This window comes from Desmodus rotundus, chromosome 12 (assembly GCF_022682495.2).
Source record: "Desmodus rotundus isolate HL8 chromosome 12, HLdesRot8A.1, whole genome shotgun sequence".
Classification (NCBI taxonomy): Eukaryota; Metazoa; Chordata; class Mammalia; order Chiroptera; family Phyllostomidae; genus Desmodus; species Desmodus rotundus.
In genome coordinates, this window is record NC_071398.1 from 50257725 (window position 1) to 50281125 (window position 23401).

General features: G+C 40.1%; 1 protein-coding gene across 2 annotated transcripts in view; it reads left to right on the forward strand.

The window, feature by feature from the left end:
* The window catches only part of LOC112313487 (zinc finger protein 470), an 81290-nt gene that overhangs the window by 43682 nt on the left and 14207 nt on the right, over positions 1 to 23401 (forward strand). The window contains exons 5-8 of one of the 2 annotated variants that reach the window (XM_071219964.1): positions 1275 to 1438; positions 2144 to 2255; positions 2547 to 2642; positions 6612 to 8022. In XM_071219964.1, the coding sequence (XP_071076065.1) occupies positions 1275 to 1438; positions 2144 to 2255; positions 2547 to 2642; positions 6612 to 8022 (1783 nt within the window). Of the gene's footprint in view, positions 1 to 1274; positions 1439 to 2143; positions 2256 to 2546; positions 2643 to 6611; positions 9169 to 23401 lie in introns of those variants that run through there. The other variant, XM_071219961.1, reaches the window with a different exon arrangement.

The following is a 23401-nucleotide window of genomic DNA, read 5'->3' on the forward strand; positions in this document are numbered from 1 at the left end:
CTCAGACCCTTTGACATTCAGACTTACATAATAATCTCCTTTCATTCAAAAACTTTTGTCTGATTCTGATGTTGTTTTTACTATCTTATTTCTTTTTGATGAAATGACTGTTTGGTTTGCGGACTTTTTAAAACAAGTTCTTCCTGAGTGTCAGCTTAGAGCTTCAGGTGCTGGCCATTAAGATGGGTGTTTGCCAGTGAAAATCAGCCCCTCCCAGGGGAGACAGCACACACCTGCAGTGAAGTAGAAACCGCTGTCCCACGTCTGATAAGTGCAAGAGAGACTAAGGATGAAGAAATGCGCTGAGTGTCAGGCCAGGAGAGTGAGATTGGAGCCTTTAGTGGGCACATAAGAATTAGGTTAGGAGAGGAGTTTGGGTTCGGTCGTAAATGATTTGGGGTTCACGCGGACTGCCTGGTACAGACAGGCAGCATGAAGTTGAGTGATTGCTCTCAGAAGAAAAGAATGTAGTTCTGATTTGATGGACTATTCCTACAGATACTGTGGTACTATTTGCACCACTAGGGAATACAGAGATGTCAACCACAGCGTTATTTCTGGAACAACAAATTAATCAAGTAAGACAAGGAATCAGAACTGCAGATCTGTTGGAGGTTACTATAACAGGAAATGCTGAGGATTGCTGAGGGCTGGAGAATTTTGTGAGACCTCTTTGTTCAAATCCTGCTTCAGAGGGACCATGGTATCGACAGGATGGCTGCCCACAGTGACAAGTGACAATGGCTCACATGTGTCATCAGGTGGCACAGAACTGTAAGGGTGTTTTTGTCAAAATTTTCCATTTAACTTTCATATTTGATCAAATTTTTATTAGTAATAAAAAAGGAGGCATATTGGACTAGAGAAGAAATTTTTGCTGGATAAAATGGAGAAAGTGTCAAAGTGACTTCTACTGAATCAGCCCAGATAAGGATTATACAGCATTTTCTTCTGTAGCCTTCCCTCCCTGTTTGTCTATATTTGCCACATTTTATCTTAGATGTAAATTTTTGTGAGCGCTCTCATCTAATCTTCAATTTCTTCTCATGCTAACAGCATAATGTACCTTGCTTGGTCAGCATTTTGGCGAGAAAGCTCATATATTGTTTAGAGTTAAAGCTGCGCAAATTGGGGAAATAAGGCTGGTTAGTCAGGGAAATGCTTTCAAAATGATGTGCTCTCCTGAGGATTTTAGTTTATCTGGTTATATTTGGGAAGTCGTCTTCATCCTAATCCATCATGAAAACGACGTGTACTGTCTTGCTGTCTTTCAGACTGGCGGGCTGTGCCGGAGGCCACGGAATCACTTGCAGAGGGGGATGTGTGTGAAGCCCCGTGGTCCGAGGCAGTGCTGTTGGAGAAACTTGCCGGCTGCCGTGTGCAGTGCTCCGTGCTAGGGGAACGCTGGGATTACGAGGCTCTGTTCCAGAGGCAGCCGGTAAGGCAGACCACGCATGGAGGGGAGAGGGCATGTTCCCGGGTAACTTGCATGAGGTGGAGTTTGCAAAATTTGCAGCAGGGCGTTAGAGGGGCAGAGGAGAGGGTTCCCAGGCATGGCTTCCTTGTTTCAGTGGCACGGGGCGGCGGGGAGGGTGGGGGGGTGGAAGAAGTCAGACCAGAAGGCAGCGTCCTGCATTAAGAAACTCATCCCAGGACAGAGACCATGCCCACTCTCTTGAGTGCAGTGGCCCCTGCAGACAGGCGAGACACATGAGAAAAGCAGGGGGTTCATTTGTAACGCGTCTACTGAGACCAGAAACGTTTGATGTGTAATGACTGTGAAGGAACCTGAGGCAGGGCCACAACCCTTCCTCTTCATCAGAGATTTCCTGTGAGAGGAAAAGCCTGCAGACTTACCCAATAACGTGTATTGAACGTGGGAAAGCTATCAGTCAGCATGAGCAAATTCATACTGTGTGTAAGCTATTCTCCTCTACAGAATTATAATTTCTCCATGGCAGAAACAAGTTCTCCTGTTTTTCTCTTTCCCCCAAACATATGTGCCATGACAAGGCACAGTCATCGTGTGACCCAGATCACGTGGAACCTAGAAGTCTCAGTGTGTGGACACTGCCCACCCTGCCAGAGCCATTGCAGGTTTGCAAGTATGGTTTGGTTAGAAAGTGTGTTTGTGCCATTTCAGGGCTTGGTGGCCATCGTGGATGTGGCCACTGACTTCTCCCAGCAGCTAGACCCAGCTCGGGAGAGTTTCCATAAGAACGTGACGTGGGAGACCCGCGACCTGGAGGCAGCAGGTGAGGCTGTCCCTCCCCCAGATCTTTCTTTTCCTCGGTTCTGAACTGTGTGTATGCGTGCTGGGTCTCTGATGTTGGGCTGAGTTTCTGCCCCCGGTTTCTAAGGCAAGTGTTTGCCCCTTGTAGAGCTGCACTTTGTATCTTCATTATGCTGGAAGCCTTGTCCCTGCTGTCAGGTACTCCTCGCTTTCCTTTCTGCTTCCTGTAATAACACTTTCTCTCAAAGCCCAGGAACTGGTTCTCCAGGATGCCAGGAGCTTGAGTAGACCTCCTGTCTTTTCCCACACGCAGGATGCTGTGTTTCCAGGCCAGATGTGGTGTCTGTACTGGGCCAAGGGAAGGAGCCCTGGCTGGTAAAGAGAGAGCTGACAGACGGCCTGCTTTCAGGTGAGTGTGGGAGGCCGGGTGTGGGAATGCCACTGCGGCTGAGATGTAGCTTTCCCTGGGGCTGAGTCCTCAGTAATGTGCAGGAGAAAACCTTACTAGGTCCTCTGGGGCTGCAGAGAAATGAGGCCCACCCTTTCAAAACTATTCTTCCTCCTCTTTCTGTGGGGTGGCACTCCTGCTGGGTTGTGCTCCTCCCATGCCCAGCCACTCAGGTCCTTCAATGACTTTTCCTGACCCAAAGTGCGTTTGAGCTGTCTTCCCAAGGTTTACTCCTCCACGGCCAAAGGCCTGTTCACTTCCTCATGCTTTCATTCCTGTAAGAACCACAAGTTGGCCCCGCTGCTTGGCATTGGCAAGTAGTTGAATAGAGGGAATTTACACATATGTTACTCAAACCATTACTCTAATGGGGAGCAGGCTGTGGGGATCAGACATATTCATGGGTAACTGGCATGAGGTAGACGTAGCAGAATTTCCAGTGAGGCATTGCAGGGGCAAAGGAGAGGATCCCAGGTGCAACCTTGTTGTCAGACAGGGTGAGCGGAAGTTGAATGGCAAAAAAGCGTCAGTGGAAGATCTTTCTCATTTCATACACAAGGGAAGGAAAAGACATTCATTAAAAAAAATAACAGTTTGTAGAAAATGTAATCCTACCACCTGTCTGGATACCTGTAAACACACAGTATATTAACAAGGCAATTTTGACCACTTTCAAGTTTGATGAACACGTATTTTTGATATAGTAGGAATTATAGTGTATATTCACTCATGCATACAGATGTTTTTCACGTACCTTCCATGTTGTACATACTCAGGTTACTTCACATTTATTGGTATGAAAAATGTATGTACAGGAGGAATCTTTACAGAAGTGAAAACTATATGTTTTGGAGATTGCTATATCCCTGGATCTGAATACCTGCTAGTTCCGGAAAGTTTGCTTTGTTTGCATTCAGCAACTCTAGCAATGACTAGAAGGATGGGTTTGTTTTCTTAGAGCACGGGGTGTTTTGATGCAAATATTTGCTTATTGTCCTGGCCAGTGTGGCTTAGTTGTTTGGAGCATTTTCCTCTGGATCAAAAGGTCACGGGTTTGATTCCCAGTTGGGTCACATATCCAGGTTACACATTTGATCCCCAATTGAGGCGTGTGCGAGAATGCAACCAATGAATGTTTCTCCCTCTTTTCCTTCTTCTCTCTCTAAAAGCAATGAAAGAATGCTCTCAGGTGAGGATTTAAAAAAATGTTTTTTAAATGTTTGTTGTTTAGAGAAAGATTATAGCCTAATGTTATTTTTTTCATTATGAAAGAAGTTGACTACTTTCTCTAAATTTGGGTATTCTCTTTATCCTTTAGTAAAATCTTTCTCACTTTATATCCATTTCTCTATTTGTATCATAAGTGTTCTAAGTCCCAGTGACTTTTTTTTTTTAAGATTTTATTTATTTATTTTTAGAAAGAGGGGATGGGAGAGAGAAAGAGAAATATCAATCAGTTGTCTCTTGCGTGCCCCAGCTGAGGACCTGGTCTGCAACCCAGGCTTGTGTTGTGACTGGTTGCCCCAACTGGGGACGGAACTGGCCACTTTTTGGTTCATAGGCCAGCATTTAGTCCACTGAGCCACACCAGCCAGGGCAGTGCCAGTGACTTTTTTTATATAAACATACTAATTCTTTGATGTATTGTCTCTAACTATTTTTTACATACGGTAATGAGAGTTTTTGTTTTAATTAGACCTTATAAAATGTGATATGTAAAACTTTGAAAAATTTTATATAGTCTCATATATTATTTTTTACAATTTTTCCTATTTGTGTCCTTAGAAACTTGATACATATAGTTCCTTTTTTTTTTTTTTTTGGTGGCTGTCTACTGTTATAATATATAGATACACCATAATTCATTTAACTGATTTCCTGTTGAGGACATTTGAACATTTAGGTCTTTTCCAGTTTTTACCTAAAATAAAAGCAGTCTAGTTTGTACATACGTCTTTGCATGATCAAAATATACATGTTTTTAAAGTTTCACAAATACAGTGCTGTACCGTTGGTTAATAATGTATGAGAAACCCATTTCTAGACATCGTCACCAATAGTATTTAGTTGGTGGTTTTTTAAACTCTTTGCCAAGATGTTGGGTGAAACTTGAGTTTTATTTATTTCCCAGGAACTTGTGGTGTTGAGAGTATATACATTTGAATCCAGTTAGAGTTCATATTATATGTATGTATAATCATCACCCACATTTCTATTAGGTCCCATTTTTTTGCCTTTATATAGTGTGAATATAAGTCCTGTTTTATGAATATGATACATTTTTTCTTAGTTTTGTGTGGTCTATAATTTTGCATGATGTTTCTTGCTATATGGTAGTTTAAACTGGGTGGTATCTTCATTAATAGAAGTATTTACTTTGTTGATTTCTTCCACTCATAGTTTTTCTTTTTACTAATAGATATAGTATTCCCATTGGTACCACATAACAAATTTGTTTGGTCTTCTGTAATTTATTTCTTTTCTTGTTCTTTTCCTATTTCTGAGCACATTGTCTTCCTATCCATGAACACAAGATATCTTTCCATTTATTTAGGTCTCCTTAATTTTATTCAGCAATGTTTGACTTTTCAGCATCAATGTAGCACCTCGGATAAATTTATTCCTAAATAATTTCTTCTTTTAATGCTATTTTTTATGGAATTGTTTTCATAATTTCCTTTTTACTTACAACGTGGTGACTTTTGTGTGCTGCTCTTGTATCCTCCAATTTTGATGACTGATTAGCTCTGATACTTAGCTTGTGAATTCTTTTGGGTTTCTATATATGAAATCATGTCATCAGCAAATGTGGATGCCTTTTATTTCTATTTCTAATTATTCTGGCTAGGACATCCAGACCAGTGTTGAATAGAAGTTGTGAAAGCAGACCTTCTTGTCTTGCTTTGATCTAAGAAGGAAAGTTTTCAGTGTTTTTTTGTCCTTTAAAGAAAGACTTTTTCCTTTTCCCTTTTTAACATCATCATTTTCCAGACATTGTCTCTTTGCATCATCTCCCCAATACCAATTTTATCTATGTATATTTATTAAGATATAATTACATATGAACAAGTTTTGGTATATGCTAAGTGATTTGGCAAAAGGATTGCAGATTTATTTACTCGTCCCTATAAGCTTCAAGTATGAGATAAAATGTGTACATTTTCAGTAGTATATCTAAACATAGTTAAATTTAATATTGAGTCATCATTATTATAAAAAGTCTCTTCAAAATGAGAAATTAAATTGCAAGACCCTATCCTCAGTAACTGGGCAGGAAAGAAGTGAAGATTTTGTCAGGCTTGTGGACGGAGCAGGTAAACAAACGTAAAAATGATTTTATGGGACCACTGAGCTGTGGCCATCAGTTGGCAGCGTACTTTTGTTAAAATTACTCAAATAAAATATGGTTTACAGAAGCACCTTTTTCTGGTTGTAGAGGAATAATCAGGCTTTCAGATACTCATGAATGTAGTCGAGTAGTCTCTTTTTTTTTTGTGCTTTGGCATGTTTCTTGGAACAACTTTTGTGATGTGATGACTGCTCGCGTCCAAAGCAGGATCGACAGAGAGTGAGAAAGAAGTTAAAATAAGTGCATGTCATAGTGTAGTTTTAGGTGGTGTGATTGCAGAATGTTTTTTCAAATCCTTGCTCTTCTGATATGTAACCAATTCTATATATATATATATATATATATATTTTTTTTTTTTTTTTTTTCCTACTCATGTCTTCTAAGGTTCCTTTGTGAATTCAGTCTGGGGTCTCTTTTTTACATACATCATAAGCAGCATGTTTAAATGCAATAGCTTTTTAGAAATGCATAATTTTCGTGGTTTACTTCACCATTTAGTGAATTCATTTACAATTTTCCTTTTAGCGTATATTTTTCTAGTATGTGATAAAGGAAATATTTGTTTTCTTGATATGTTTCAGGCCACCAATCTGTACATGAGACCCAGGAATTATTTCCAAAGCAGGATTTATTTGCTGAAGTGGTAACAGACAGAACTTTAAGCACTAATGTGGAGTGTTCCACTTTCAGAGAAAATTGGAATTCTGAGGGTGTGCTTGAAAGGAAGCTGGTAGGTCAGGAGACACAACACAGGGAAGAGACAATCACTAATAACAAAACCCTCTCTAAAGAAAGAGAGTGTATGTATACCAAATCTGGAAGATGGTTCCCTTTGGACGTTTCAGAAGAGAGAGTTCAGAATCATGATTCAGTTAAGAAAAGTTTCCCCCAAAATACAGTCATAACAAAACATGCAGGAATCTATGCAGGGAAAAAACTTTTCAAATGTAATGAATGTAAGAAAACTTTCACCCAGAGCTCATCTCTTACCGTTCATCAGAGAATTCATACTGGGGAGAAGCCCTATAAATGTAATGAGTGTGGAAAGGCCTTCAGCGATGGCTCCTCCTTTGCCCGACATCAGAGATGTCACACTGGCAAGAAGCCCTATGAGTGTGTTGAATGTGGGAAAGCCTTCATACAGAACACATCCCTTATTCGTCACTGGAGATATTATCACACTGGGGAGAAACCCTTTGAATGTGTCAACTGTGGGAAAGCCTTCAGTGATCACATAGGACTTAATCAACATAGGAGAATTCATACTGGAGAGAAACCCTACAAATGTGATGTGTGTGGCAAATCCTTTAGGTACGGCTCATCCCTTACTGTTCATCAAAGGATTCATACTGGAGAGAAACCATATGAATGTGATGTTTGTAGAAAATCCTTCAGCCATCACGCATCTCTCACTCAACATCAAAGAGTGCATTCTGGAGAGAAGCCTTTTAAGTGCAAAGAATGTGGGAAAGCTTTTAGGCAAAATATACACCTTGCTAGTCATTTGAGAATTCACACTGGAGAGAAGCCCTTTGAATGTGGGGAATGTGGCAAATCCTTCAGCATCAGTTCCCAGCTGGCCACTCACCAGAGAATTCATACTGGAGAGAAGCCCTATGAATGCAAGGTTTGTAGTAAAGCCTTTACCCAAAAGGCTCACCTTGCACAGCATCAGAAAACTCACACAGGAGAGAAACCCTACGAGTGTAAGGAATGTGGGAAAGCCTTCAGCCAGACCACACACCTCATTCAACATCAGAGAGTTCATACCGGGGAGAAGCCCTACAAATGTATTGAGTGTGGGAAGGCCTTTGGTGATAATTCATCCTGTACTCAACATCAGCGACTTCACACAGGCCAACGGCCTTATGAATGTATTGAATGTGGAAAGGCATTTAAAACAAAGTCATCCCTTATTTGTCATCGTAGAAGTCACACTGGAGAGAAGCCATATGAGTGTAGTGCGTGTGGCAAAGCCTTTAGCCATCGTCAGTCCCTTAGTGTACATCAGAGAATTCATTCTGGAAAGAAGCCGTATGAATGCAAGGAATGTAGGAAAACCTTCATCCAAATTGGGCACCTTAATCAACATAAAAGAGTCCATACTGGAGAGAGGTCCTATAATCATAAGAAAAGCAGGAAAGTCTTCAGGCAGAGTACACACTTTGCTTCTCAGCGAATCCATGCTGGAGAGTCATCAACTCGCCCCTCTTTACCTTCCACATCAAGTCCTATGGATCTGTTTCCCAAATATCTCTGGAACCCATCCTCACTCCCATCCCTATAGTCTCAGTGCCATTATTTCAGCCAGACTGACTACACCAGTCGTTTAAAAACCAGTCTCGTGTTTGTCCCCTACAAGTTTGTTTTCCACATGGCAGTCAGACTGATGTAGGCATAAATGTAATTCCTTCACTTTTCATGTGAAAGCATGCATTGAGATCCTTTTAAACTGGTTAATGCCTAAGATGCTCCTAAAACAGTTCTTTGCCCATCCAGAGTGTTGAGTAATTTTAGCTCTTTTAAAAAATTCTTTTGGGACATTGAAACATTACCATAATTACCTCAATAAAAATGATGCATAGAACAGGCCAGGCACAGGACGTCTGGGTTGTCGATAAAGCTTTGCCTGTGTTGGTTAAAATTTGATTCCCTATTATTGAGTTAGTGTTGTGGTTTTCCAGTTTATCTGCATAAATGTAAGGTGCACTTGGTGAGGAAATTGAATGTTATCTCTGACAACAGTTTTAGAAAGCAAGTAGAGAATATGGATGTGTAGTCCACCTGGAACAGTCAGAAAAATGTGAACTTCATATGAATAAAGTTAAAACTACAGACATGTTAAGAATTAGAAAATTGGGCATGATTTAATCTATTTAAAGTTACCTGGACTCATAAATGAATTCTGTTAAACTCGCAAAGTACCATTAACCTGAGCTACACTCATCAAGGGTATGGGTCTGCAAACTGACTCATGGCTAAAGTCTCATTTGTATGTTTTTTGTATGGCCCATGATCTAAATTGTTTTAAAATGTTTAAATGGTTGAACAAGTAAAGAGGATAACATTTGATGACAATGTGAATAGTTTATGAAATTTGAATTTTAATGTATGTAAATAAAGTTGTATTGGCTCACAGCCACATTCTTTTTTTTTTTTTTTTTTTTCATACTGCCTTTGGCTGCTTTCACTCTACAAGGTCAGAGTTGGGTACCTGTAGCAGAGACAGTATGGTCTGCACAACCTCAAATATTACTGCCCTTTTACAGAAAGAGTTTGCCCTGGCTCTATCACAGAGAAGTAATATATAAAAGTTTCTAAGTATTTCCTCAAAAATACAACTCTCATATCAACAAAGAAACCTGTCAAGCGATTTATAAATAGAGGTGAAAGGAAACTATTAAACTATGTTGAACAATAGAAAATATGTCAAAAATAATATTTTTATAGATGAAATACTCGATACTGTTAAAATATTTGTAAATTGTTTTCCACAACAGAGTCCCAGTAGGCTGTGTTCACTTTGACAGTTGTTTTATTGAGAACACAAGGAAAGGTAATTTGTAGATCATAGCCAGACATTTTAAAAATTAGTTTCTTTGCATGTGAGATTTTGGTATATAAAAAGACTTTTTTTTAAAATTTTGGGGGCAAATGATGTTTTGACAGTACATTATCTCCCCTCCCCCCCCAAAAAAAGCACATTTACACCTTCCAGGGACATATAATACAATTGTATGTAATACAGATGGATTTTCTAAGTAGGACATGGAGTCCTAGAAGACACAAGGAAGAAAATAAGTTGGCCTATATAAAGATTTAAAACTTAGGCATTGTAAAGGCCCCCAAAAGTTGTAAAAGTCAGTTGACAGGAAATATATACATACCTTGCATTAAAAGAAAAAGAAAACTCATTTAGGAATGAAGTGCTGTAACACATTCAAAGCAGTGGGGGGAATTGGACAGCGCATACCAATAGGGCTTTCACGAGTCACGAATTCAAATGGACAAAGAAAATCTGTGACCTTCTTAACCTCCCTAATCAGAAAATTACAAATTAAATTTTTTTGCCTCTTAGATGGATCGAAGTCTAAAATCTGGATACTATCCAAGACTGGTAACAGGGTGGGAAAGCAGGCACTTGTTCATCATTAGCCGTGTACATTTCTCTCATCGTTGTGAAATGCAATATGACATGACCTATCCACATTATAAATGTGCATTTCTCTGGAAACAGTAATTCTAGATCTAGGAATTTTTATTTCATTGCAATAAATAGGTAGATGTAAATAACATTTATTGCAGTGTTGCTTTAATTAGTGTTCTTCCAAGCAGATTAAGTTGATCATTCAACACTATATTGTCCAGTCAGTAGAAGGAGACTAAGCTCTATGTGTGCGTCTATGGAGAGTTTCCTGTCCACAATATATTCATCAAAATATGTGTGATTTGCACAAACTTATGTGTAATATGATCTTGTCATAGCATCAAAATTAATATTGAATATATCTATCTTTGTATGTACATCTGCGTGTTTGTATATATATTTTTCATTATACATGTTGAAATCTGTTGTCTTTAACACACTTTTCTTGGTTGACACTTTTACTTCTATATTATTCTGGGGAACTGCCAGTCACAAGGCTTCAATTAAGGCAATCAGATTGTTTCATTCTTAGTGTTTTAATGGGAAATTCAAGGACAGGAGCAAGGTCAATATTTGGCTTAATGTAACACCTGAATGGATGCTTTCTTTCAGTCAGTATTTATTTTGATTGGTTGAGGCCACTATTGTACCTGCTATTAACTACGTGAAACATCACTCCTGGACCAGAAGTAGGTGTAATTGAGTCATCCTCGGGCAGCAGCCTAAAGATTTCTGCCTCTCTACCTATCACTCTGGTCCATTAAAATGTTTTCTGCTTTCTCACATCCTAATTTTGTTCTGTTCCTTATATCTGCAAGGTACCTGGTATTCTTCCAATATTTAACTTCTAATTCTGACTGAGAGTTACCATCTTTCAACCAAAGAAAGCGAGCTTGTATAGGAATTGGTACTAGAGAATGATTGTTGGACTGTAGAGAAGCAAAGTGTTAAGGATTGACTATTGGATGAGAAAGATAAAAAAGACAAACGTGGAGGCCTGTTTTGTGCTAGGGAGGGGTATTCATGGTACAGCAGGTCATAATAAGTCCATTTTGCATTAGGGGCTGGAAAGATGTTATCACAAACTACAGGTGATGAGGGATGCTAGTTCCAAAAGTGGTTGTGATGCCGCTTCACAACGAAACTAGATCATTACAAGTAGAAGGCCTCTTCAAATTCTGACCTTAAGCAAGACATTGAAATCAGGACTTTTTTATTAGTTCAATGGGAATCATCTTACTGCTGCTAATCCCAGGGCTGCTGTTGGTGGAAGCCGGGAAAGCAGTAGATCCAGGTAGTTGCTGGCCTATGGTGCTTGACTAGACTCCCAGCCTTGCCACTTCTCTTAAATGAAAGTGAAGTCTTGGGAAAGGTGGGGATGGGGCTGTCACAAAGGATTCATTCACCTTATAAGACTTTGGCTCCCTCAAACCTTAAGAAACCTCCCTACCAGTTTTCCTTTCCATACCTTCCTTGTGACAGAAAACTCTGAATTTAATATGACCTATAGTTTGAAAGACAGAAAGATAGGGAAGAGATTAATGTCATTCAGAAATATTTACTGTTCTTTACTAATTATACCATCAAAAACTTAGGAAATGGCACAGGCTGGTGTGGCTTGGATTGAGCACTGGCCTGTGAACCAAAGGGTCGCCGGTTTAATTCCCAGTCAGGCACAGGCCTGGGTTGTGGGCCAGGGTCCCAATGGGGAGTGTGTGAGAGGCAACCACACGTTAATGTTTCTCTCCCTCTCTCCCTCCTTTCCCCTCAGTCTAAAAAATAAATAAATAAAATCTTTAAAAAAAACCCCCAAATTTAGGAAATGTATTTAGATGGTTGGGAATTAGTTTGTGTAATATATAAGGACAAGAGTTTATACTGCTGGATTGGACCATTTATGTTTATGCCCCTAACATCTCTTTGAAGGACCCCTGTCTGGACCCAGTAACCTTTCCATGTTCTTTTGAAATGAAAAAAGCACCAACATCTTAAAATTGTTCTTACTTTTTGTCGTTTAGATACTGGGTCTTCTCATGAGAGTGATTGCATTTAGAAAGGGTATTGAACTTTGGCATCTGTAATAGCTGAATTACAGGGAAGCAGTTACCCATGAGAACAGAGCGAAATGGTCCTAATAAACCTCAGAATTCTTCCACTGCACTTAATAATTGATCTTTATGGTTGAGACTGCATTGGAGTTTTAATTAAAAGCACTCCCACGATGTGGTTTCGAGTACCACATCCACTCGAGTCCATACAAAGGGGACTGAGTACACTTGAATGATTATAATTAAAATCACTATGAACATTTCCACTGGAACTTCTAAAGGATTTTAGTTTCTTTTTTGCAGAGTGAGGGATTTTGGGTGAATTCTTATCTAATGTAGGTTATAGCAGGTCCAGTGACCACAAGTCCATACTGTGGTTATTTTCCAAGATCCTGACTGTGTATTGGTTAATGATATCTATGATATGACGAGATGACCACCAAAAGTTTGTGCTTTTCTTTCTATTGTCTGGAATTGATTCTGGAATGTGACTGCCCAGGCACATCCTGCATTACTCAGCCACTGTTGCTTTTAGTTGTGGCTATCAAGGTAATTTTCTTCAGTGTGGTTTGAATAGGAGTGATATATGTCACTTAGGGCTTGGTTCTTAAGAAGAGGATATACCTTCCAGCTGGAAGAAGAAGACTGTTAGTTGTATGGGATGGCAAAGCAGCAAGATGGAAGAACTCTGGGCCCTGAGTCACCCAGGAATGCCAGCAGTGGGTCATTATGTGAGTGAAAAGTAAACGTATATGTGCTAAGGTAATGACAGTTGGGTACCCAACAGCTACTGTAATTGTTCTCAACATGGTATCTTTGACTACGGAGTTTCTATTTTATCAATAATTAACTGAATCAGAACAAGAGCTGTGATAGTATGTTGTTGTGTAACAAATTACCCTCAAGTTTAGTGGCTTAAAACAAACATACATTATCTCATAATTTCTTTGGGTAAGGAATCCAGACATAGCTTAGCTGGGCACCTCTGGCTCCCACAGCCTCTTACAAGTCTGTAGTCATCTGAAGTCTTTATTTGAAGAGAATGATCTTCCAAACTCATTGGAACCATTGGCTGCCCTTGAGTCCTCACTGACTTTTGGCTGGACACATCAATTCCTTTCCATGTGGGCAACTTGCAGCTTGGCAGCTGGCTTCCTTGAAAATGGGAGGCAAGAGAAGTTACCCAAGATGGATGTGAGAATCTTTTTGGAAACTTATATTACAACTGACATCCCCTGGTCTTTGTATTTGGTTAATTAGAAGTGAGTCACTAGGCCCAGGTCACTTCCAAGGCGAAAGCATTATGAAAGGGTATGAATAACAGGAGGCAGGAATCATTGGGGTAACCTCTTAATGGCTGCCTACCACAGTCTGGCCCTTAGTGATTTGTGTCCCTTCCACATGCAAAATACACTTACCCTTCCCAAGGCCCTCCCAAAGTCCTCTCTCAACGTCAGGTCAAAGCCAATAACCTTGTCAATTAAATCAGGTGCAGGTGCTGCTGAGGCCCATAAGGTTTAGTTTCTTAAGTACAGCTCCTCTTGATCTGCAAACCTTTGGAAATAAAGAAGACATTGTCTGCTGCCCCCTCCCCCAGCCAAGAGAATGAGGTCACTGGCACATAGCAATTCTGAAATCTGGCCAGAAAAATGTTTGGAAATTCTTGATTATATCTCACAGCCTAGGAATAATTCTCCACTCTCTGGACTCTTGGTTCTGCCATGAGTTGGCAGCTCAGTCATTTTCTAATCTTGCTTTACTGGCATTTTAATTTGGGGAATCCAGTGGTGTCTTTATTTAGGACCATCTCTATCCTTGTTGCTCCAAGTTGGTGGTGTATCTGCTGAGCTAATTCTCTTGAAAACTTGGTGGACTTCATGTGAATGTCATTGAGAAAAACTTCCTAGAGGCCTCATCATGTAGATCAGAGTACTTCTAAAGGTCCCCCTTAATCTCTTCCCAGAGCCTTTGGGTGACCAAATAGTATTCTGGGATACCAACTTTGATCTTTCTAAGGTTCTAACAAAAGATTTTATAGTTACATCCTTAGTTTTTTCACTAGACCAGTTCCTAGAAGTACCCTGGATTTTATCTTTGCCTAGAAGCTATTTATTGATTTTAGTATCACCTGCCATCAATGGAGGCTATGGGTTTTCAAAAACATCAAGTCCTGGCTTGTTAATTGCTCCCTCAATTTTTAGCTCTCCTTTCGTGTGTTTTTATAAACAGCAAGGATAAAACAGGCAGAATCTTCAACACAGTGTTGAAAGTCTCCTTAGTTAGATGACTCAGTTCTACTTTCCACATTAACTGCGAATAATAGCATTGGTAAACTTTTCTGCCACTATACGACAATCCTATATAGTCTTAATTTCTAATAAGATTTTTCTCACTGTTCATTATGCCTTCATCAGAACTTATTTGTTTAAAGTCCAAAACTTTTGGCTAATCCCTTAAAGTGCAAGCACTGGACAAACTCCAAGCATTCAAGCTAATGCTCAAAGAACTAAGTATTCGCTTCAGCTGCCACCTAACTCAGGAGAGATTGAGTTTAACCAAATTTCAACTTTTGTTCAACTTAAACAAAAGTCAGTACTCTTCACAGGAACATAACAATCCTTCTACATGTATTAATTTTTCATGATATCTATCATGGAATAAAGATTATTAGATATATGAAAAAACAAGAAAACATAGCCACATGCAAGAGAAAAGCAACTGAGACCAATCCTGAGACAACCCAGATATTGGTGTTAGTAAGCAAGAATGTTAAATCCCCTATTATAATTCTAGAAGATAAAAAGAAAAGTGGGATTAATGAGTGAACAGATAGGAATTTCAGCCAGTGAATAAAAACAGTTTGGATGGGATTTCTAAAAGTGAAAAATACAGTATCTGGATGTAAAAATTAGCTGGATAGGTTTAACAGCAAAATGGAGGTGACAATCAATGAAGTTGGAAAAGGTACATTAAAATAGAGGAAAGGATTGAAAGAAAATGAAGAGTGCTTTAGTGACTTGTGTGATAATATCAAACGTTCTCACAAATAGAAGTTTTAAAGGGGATGAAATAGAAAATCTGCTTGAATAATGTTTAGCAATTCCTCAAATTTGGTGAAAGACACATTTCCACATTCAAGAATGTCATAAAGCCCTCCAAAGAAAACCACATCTGAGCATCTCATTATGAATTTGCTAAAGCCCGAAAATAAAATGAAAACCTAGAAAGTAGCCAAACAAAATGATACATTACAGGCAGGAACAATAATATGAATAATAACTGGCTTTTCATAATTGGAAACAGAACCCAAAGTACAGTGGGATGGCATTTTTTTTAAGTGCTGGGAGAGAGAAAGAAAGGAAACTTTTCAACCTAGAATTCCGTATCTAGAGAAAATGTCCCTCAAAAATGGAGGTGTAAGAAACTTTACATAAACAAAAGACATGAATTTATTGCTAGTAAATCTACATGACATTAAGTACTACAGGAAATTTGTTCAGGCTTGAAGTAAATACTTGAGAATACTTGGATCTTCAGGAAGGAATGAAGAGCACCAGAAGTAGTAAATATGTAGTTAAAAAATTTTAAACCTAGCATTTATTCTCAGTTTTTACCAGCTGTTTAAGACACAATTATTATAGCCACAATTATAGCATTGTATTGTGGAGCTTATAGTGTGCAGAAATGTAATGTGTATCTGTATCGTAAGTGATAATTACATAAGTAGAACTATATGTTCCAAATTATTTCATTTAACAGGAAAAGGCATGATATTAACTTCACATACATTGAAAAATTAAGGAGGTGTAATACCTTGAACAACCACTAAAATATACTCAAGATAGCATAAATGTAAAATATACTAAATGCAAAGAATTATAGCTAAAAATCAGTTACCACTGGCTGGTATAGCTCAGTGGGTTGGGCACTGTCCTGCCAACCAAAAGGTTGCTGGTTTGATTCCCAGTCAGGCACATGCCTGGATCCCTGGTTGGGGGCCCGCGAATCGCTATTTCTCTCACACATCAAAGGCTATCTTCCTCCCTTCTCTCTCTATAAATAAAACCTTTAAAAAAATCAATTAAAATAAAACTCTAAAAAATACTAGTTCAGAAGAAGTCAGGAAAGGAGAACAAAGGCAGCTAATACAGGAAGTTAAGAAAACAGCAAAATGATAAATCTAAATCCAACCATATCAATAATTACATTAAATGTAAATGGACTAAATACTCCAATTTAGAGATTGTTAAAATGTATTAAAAATAACAGGAATAAAATACTAAAAAAACATAATGAAACACTACATGGCTGAAATTGTGAGATAATGAAGCCTTGAATACATTTCTCATGAAATTAGGTCAATAACAAAATATGTATTTCAGTAAAGAAATGTGTTAAAGAGCAATTGGACATAGACAAGAGAAAATCAGTGAAATACAGAAAGATAGACAACAGAACCTAGAGCTCTATCTTTTTAAAGGTTTTATTTACTTTTAGAGAAAGTGGAAGGGAGGGAGAAAGAGAGAAACATCAGTGTCTGAGAGATACATCGATCAGTTGCTTCTTTCTCTCAGGCACCTGGCCCACAACCCAGGCATGTGCCCAGACTGGGAATTGAACCAGCAACCTTTCACTTCTCAGGCTGGCACTCAACCCATTGAGCCACACCAGCTAGGGCTGTCATCAGCTTTTTAAAAATTAGCATGTGATGATCAAATAGTGCTTTTCCACAAAAAGCAAGGATGGCTTAATATTAGGAAGTCTATTAGTCTTTCATCACATTAATAGAAGAAAGAAGAAAAAAATCATACGATTACCTTACTGTAGAAAAGTGCCACTTAAATAAACTACAGAAAAACATTAATAATACAGTGTGCACTATGGACAGTTGTATTTCAGGCTTTCACATTGATAATAAGAATAAGACGGGCACATCTAGTGTTGTTGCTCTTCTTTGACATAGTACTGATGTTCCAGCCATCTCCTGAAAGAAAAGGACTTAAGAGTTTAATGACAGGAAGAGACTAGATAGAACTGTCATTAGTAGATGATGTGAACATCTATGGATGAAAACCAATTATAACCTGTAAGAGTTTGCAAGATTGACAGTTAACTTACATAGTCAATATTTTTGTTCCTCCCTCTATGCCATCTTTGGTTTTAATTGAGAATTTGTTATTATTCTGGGTTTTTTTTTCCTCTCACATGTTTTGTTCCTCTAGCTTCCTTCAGAATTTTGTCTTTGATTTTCTGTATCTTGAATATGATATGCTTAGGCGTATTTGTATGTGTGTGTGTGTGTGTTTATGTGTATGTATATTGTATTTGTCTTTCTTGGTATTCTCTGTGCTTCCTGAATCTGCAGTTTTGTGTCTGTCATTAACCTTGGAAAATTCTTAGCCATTACTATGAATATTTGCTTCTTTCTTTCTCTGGTATTCCAGTTATGCATATGTTACTACTTTTTGTAATTGTTTCACAGTTCTTGGATATTCTGAGGCATTTTTGTTTTTATACTTTTTTCTCCATTTCAGTTTGGGAATTATCTATTGACATACCTTTGAACTCAATTTTTTTAAAGATTTTCTTTATTTATTTTTAGAGAGAGGGGAAGGTATGAAAAGTCCAAAATCTCTGCCATATCTGAGTCTGTTTCTGATGCTCGCTTTGTCTCTTCATACTGTGCTTTTTCCTCGTGCATGCCTTGTAATTTTTTGTTGATAGTTGGACTTAATGTTCCAGGTTAAGTTTTATGTTAATCTGGATAGGAGCTGGGCTGTGTTTAATGGTTCATGTAGCTGTAGGTGCCAGAGGCTTTTGTTTTTTCTAGTTTCTTTGCTTTATTCACCGCCAGTGCCCCCCCCCCGCCCCCAGGTGTGCTTAGATTTCTCAACTATCCTTTTTTAAAAAAGATTATGTTTAGAGGGGAAGGGAGGGAGAAAGAGAGGGAGAGAAACATCAGTGTGTGGTTGCCTCTTGTGCACCCCCTTCTGGGGACCTGGCCTGCATTCCAGGCATGTGCCCTGACTGGGAATCGAACTGGCAACCCTTTGGTTCACAGGCTGGCACTCAACCCACTGAGTCACACCAGCCAGGGTCCAATAACTCCTTTTTTTTTTTAATTTAAATATATTTATTGATTATGCTATTACAGTTGTCCCATTCCCCCCCCACTCCACTCCATCCTGCCCACCCCCCTCCCTCCCACATTCCCCCCCCATAGTTCATGTCCATGGGTCATACTTATAAGTTCTTTGGCTTCTACATTTCCTACACTATTTTTACCCTCCCCCTGTCTATTTTCCACCTATCATCTATGCTACTTATTCTCTGTACCTTTACCCCCCTCTCCCCCTCCCACTCCCTTATTGACAACCCTCATGTTCTAGTTGTTTGCCTAGTTTGCTCTCGTTTTTGTTTTATGTGTGGTCGTTAATAACTGTGAGTTTGCTGTCATTTTTACTGTTCCTATTTTTGATCTTCTTTTTCTTAGGTAACTCCCTTTAACATTTCATATAATAAGGGCTTGGTGATGATGAGCTTCTTTAACTTGACCTTATCTGAGAAGCACTTTATCTTCCCTTCCATTCTAAATGATAGCTTTGCTGGATACAGTAATCTTGGATGTAGGTCCTTGCGTTTAATCTTGGGTAATGTAATTATGATGTGCCTTGGTGTGTTCCTCCTTGGGTCCAGCTTCTTTGGGACTCTCTGAGCTTCCTGTACTTCCTGGAAGTCTATTTCCTTTGCCAGATCGGGGAAGTTCTCCATTATTTGTTCAAATAAGTTTTCAATTTTTTGTTCTTCCTCTTCTCCTTCTGGCACCCCTGTAATTCGGATGTTGAAACGTTTCAAGGTGTCCTGGAGGTTCCTAAGCCTCTCCTCATTTTTCCAAGTTCTTGTTTCTTCATTCTTTTCTGGTTGTATGTTTGTTTCTTCCTTCTGGTCCATACCATTGATTTGAGTCCCAGTTTCCTTCTCATCACTATTGGTTCCCTGCCCATTTTCCTTTGTTTCTCTTAGCATAGGCTTCATTTTTTCATCTGTTTTTTGAACAGATTCAACCAAGTCTGTGAGCATATTGATAACCAGTGCTTTGAACTGTGCATCAGATAGGTTGGCTATCTCTTCGTCACTTAGTTGTATTTTTTCTGGAGCTTTGAAGTGTTCTGTCATTTGGGCCATTTTTTTTTTTTGTCTGTCTGTCTTGGTGCGTCTGTTACTTTAAGGGGCGGAGCCTTAGGTGTTCACCGGGGCGGGGTAATGCTGGTGGCTGCACTGTGACGCTGTACGTGGGGGAGGGGCTGAGTGGGAGCAATGGCGCCCGCCTCACACTCCTCCGGATTTCAATCTTTCACTCCGATACCCACAATCAAACTGGGCCCCTCTGGTGCTGGTTCCCGAGTAAGTGGGCCTGTGCACACTCTAGGCCCCTGTGGGTCTCTCCAACAACCTCTCCTGTGAGGCTGGGAGTCTCTCCTGCTGCCGCCCCAACCCCCAGGGGCGCTTTCAATCAGAGGTTTGAGGCTTTATTTCCCTGAGCTGGAGCCCTGGGTTGCGCAGTCTGCTTCGCTGCCTGCCGTTGGTGAGGTTTATCTGTGGGCGAATGTGGTGCCGCAGGGTGCTACCCGCTGCTCTGCCTGCCCCACTCTCCGCCACTCTGAGTCCGGCCCTCTGGGTTTATCTGTGCAAATGTGGGGTCGCAGGGTCTGCTAGCGCTCGGACTGCCTGTGCCATTTGTCCCACACTCCACCAGTCTCAGTCCCGCCACAGCCACGCCAGTCCTCTCCACCCCGGTGCCCGTCTCCGCCCCTCCTACCAGTCTGGATGTGTTTATTTTCTATTTCCTTGGTGTTGGTCCCCCTTGCTGTTCGATTCTCTGTCAGTTCTGGTTGTGCGAGGAGGTGCAGTGTGTCTACCTATGCCGCCATCTTGGTTCCCCTCCACCCAATAACTCCTTATAAAGAGTCTTTGTGCATGTGTGTCTTGCTGCTTGTTGCAATCCATTGTTACACTGAGGCCCCACTGGTGTAGTAGTAAAGCATTGGGAAAGGGAAGCATTCTGTAATCTTAACTTTAACTCTCAGTTGGTCAGGGGGCTTGAGTCCTTGGGCCGTGGCCTTCAGAGTGCAGCTCAGCCCTGACCGAGACAGGAAGGCTAGAGGGGCTGGAGCTGTCCAGTTGGCCCTCCACCCAGTTCAAAAAGGCTCTAGTACTTAGTTTTCCTTGGAGTGCAGGGCTTTGTTACGGAGAATGTTCTGAGGTATGTCAAAATGTTTGCTTTTCCCTGCCCCCTGCCCAAAACAAGAAGGTTCTTCCCCACACATGTACCCTGATTCCTAGTTTGAGAACTTGGTAGAGTTTCTGGAAATAAAATCCATGCATTGGTGGGGGTTCCCAGGAGTTTTTAGGTCCCAATCAAGTCCACACTAAACCTCCAACAATCCATCAAAATTGCCCACTAAGAATTTGTACAGTTTATGGCTCCAGCAGCTTCTGCTTCAGGTAAGCTGATACTTGGTGTGATTTTTCTGCAGTGCCCTAACTTTCCAAATTTTCAGGTGGTGATTTCCTTTGTGTCCTCAATTCCCTGATTGTTTTTTTTTAAGTTGTTGATTTTCAGTTTGTTGGATGTTTTTCTGGTTGTGAAAATGTGAGTGAAGGTCTCCAAGGTCTTTATATGCTAGTTCTAAAACAGAAAGTATGGGTATTGTTTTTGCCCAACTCTAATAACCAGCCACAAAATGTTATAAACAGTAAGATTTCATTTTTAATTCCTTAGAGATCACATCTTCACGGCTAGACTTAGCTTTGTATGGAGTCCATGAAGTCTGAGGGAAATTGGATCCTGGAAAGCCGGAGTCAGATGTGGCTGTGTGGCTTTCAGTGATTGGTTATGTCTGAGAGAGCACCTTAATTTTTAGGTGATGTGTGGTGGATCAGTCTCTAGCTGTGTCATGTTGAGATTGCTAATGCTAAATTAAGTAATTAAAAAAAAATTTTTTTAACTGAGTATTATGTGCGCCACATAATGACATTTTGGTCAGTGATGGACCCCATATTCAACAGTGGCCCCATAAGATTATAATGGAGGTGAAAAATTTCTTTCGCCTAGTGACATAATGCAATGCATAACTCACATTTATAATGATACTGGTATAAACAGATGTACTGTAGTGCATCCCTTTACAGTATAGCACATGCCATTGTACATATTACATGATACTTGATAATGATGGAGAATATGCTGTGTTATGCTGGAGCAGCCTCATACAGCTCATGTTTACTATAGCTCTTGATTGCATAATTTTCTCTTGTGCTTGACTTAATCTTATGTCGTTCTGTTCATCATAGCCCCTAAGTGTACAAAATCCACTGCTAACATTGCTATTAAGAGGACACGTCAAGCACTTGGCCTGGAAACGAAGTTAAAAGTGATTAAAGACTATGAAGGTGGAAAATCAGTGATGGTTACTGCTTGCCGGTCAGGTGTGTTTCATTCCACCATAGCTGCGATGTTGAAGAACAAGAACAGACTGATGGAAGCTGTTAAAGGATGTGCTTTATTGAAAACAACAAAAGCAACAAAAATTCGAGAAGGACTCCTATCAGTCGTGGAGAAACTTCTCATGACCTGAAGACCAGGCTCAGAAGTGTGTCCCTCTCAGCACCATGACAATCAAAACCAAAGCAAAAAGTTTGTGATGTTGAAAGAAAAGAATGGACCTGACTACAGTGTTGAATTTACTGCTAGCTGCGGCTGGTTTAAGCGATTCAAGACCCGTTGTTCCTCACATAACATGACAGTGAGTTGCGAGTCAGCCGCTGCTGACATAGAGGCAGCTGAGGAATTTTTGGAAACTCTAGATAAGCTGATGGTGGAGGAAAATTACTTGCCAGAGCAAATATTCAATATGGATGAAACCTCACAATTCCGGAAATGGGTGCCTCAAAGGACTTCCATCCACAAGGAGGCCAAGTCAACACCAGGTTTCAAGACTTTTAGGGACAGGTTAACAGTCTTACTTGGGGGGCAAAGTTGCAGGCTACAAACTGAAACCCTTTGTGATCTGGCACAAAGAGAATCCCAGGGTCTTCAAGCAGATCAGTAAGCACACGTTGCCAGTGTACTAGAGAAGCGATAAGAAGTTATGGATGGCCCAGCTTCTCTTCCAAAATGCTCTCCTGAATTGCTATGCTAGCGAAATGGAGAAGTGTTTGGAGAATGACATAACTTTCAAGTTTTCGCTTATTATTGATAGTGCTCCTGGACATCCTCCTTTTACTGGTGATCCTCATCCCGATATCAAAGTGGTATTTCCACCTCCAAACACTACCTCTTTGGTCCAACCAATGGAGCAGGGAGTTTTAGCAGCTTTTAAAGCCTTTTACCTGAGGAGGACCTTTGCCCAGGCTATTGCTGCAAATGAGGAAGCCACTGCTGCAATTCTGGAAGGAATACAACATCTATGACTGCATCAAGAACCTTGCTTGGGCTTGGGATGATGTCACCAAGGAGTGATTGAGCTGCATCTGGAAGCAGACACTCAAGAGGTTTGTCCAGGACTTCAAAAGATTTGACAAGGACGAAAGGGTTGCCAAAATCAGTAGGGCTGTGGTTGAGATGGCAAACAACTTTAACCTGGGTGTGGATGAGGACCACATCAAGGAGCTCCTGGACATGGTTCCTGAGGAACTGACTAATGAGGAGTTGTTGGAACTAGAACAGGAACACATAGCTGAAGAAAAGGCAAGAGAAATCACACTGAAAGGTTTAACAGAAGCTTTTGCAGACCTCAACAAGCTTCTTTAAAGTTTTGAAAACATGGACCCCAACACTGAAAGGTTTTCATTAATAGAGAGGAATGTTCATTGTGCATTATCTGCTTACAAACAAGTCTCTGATGAAATGAATAGGTCAAACCGCCATGGATATATTTCTAAAAAGAGTGACAGCTCCTCAAGAAAAGCGTCAGGCAGGTTCTACAGGAAGCATTCTAGAAGAAGGCATTGTTGTCATAGGCGCTGACAGCTCCATGTGTGTTATTGCCCTTGAAGACCTTTCAGGGGGACAAGATGTAGCAGTGGAAGACAGTGATATTGCTGATCCTGGCCTTGTGTAGGCCTAAGTTGATGTGTTTGTGTCTTAATTTTTAACAAAAATGTTTTAAAAATA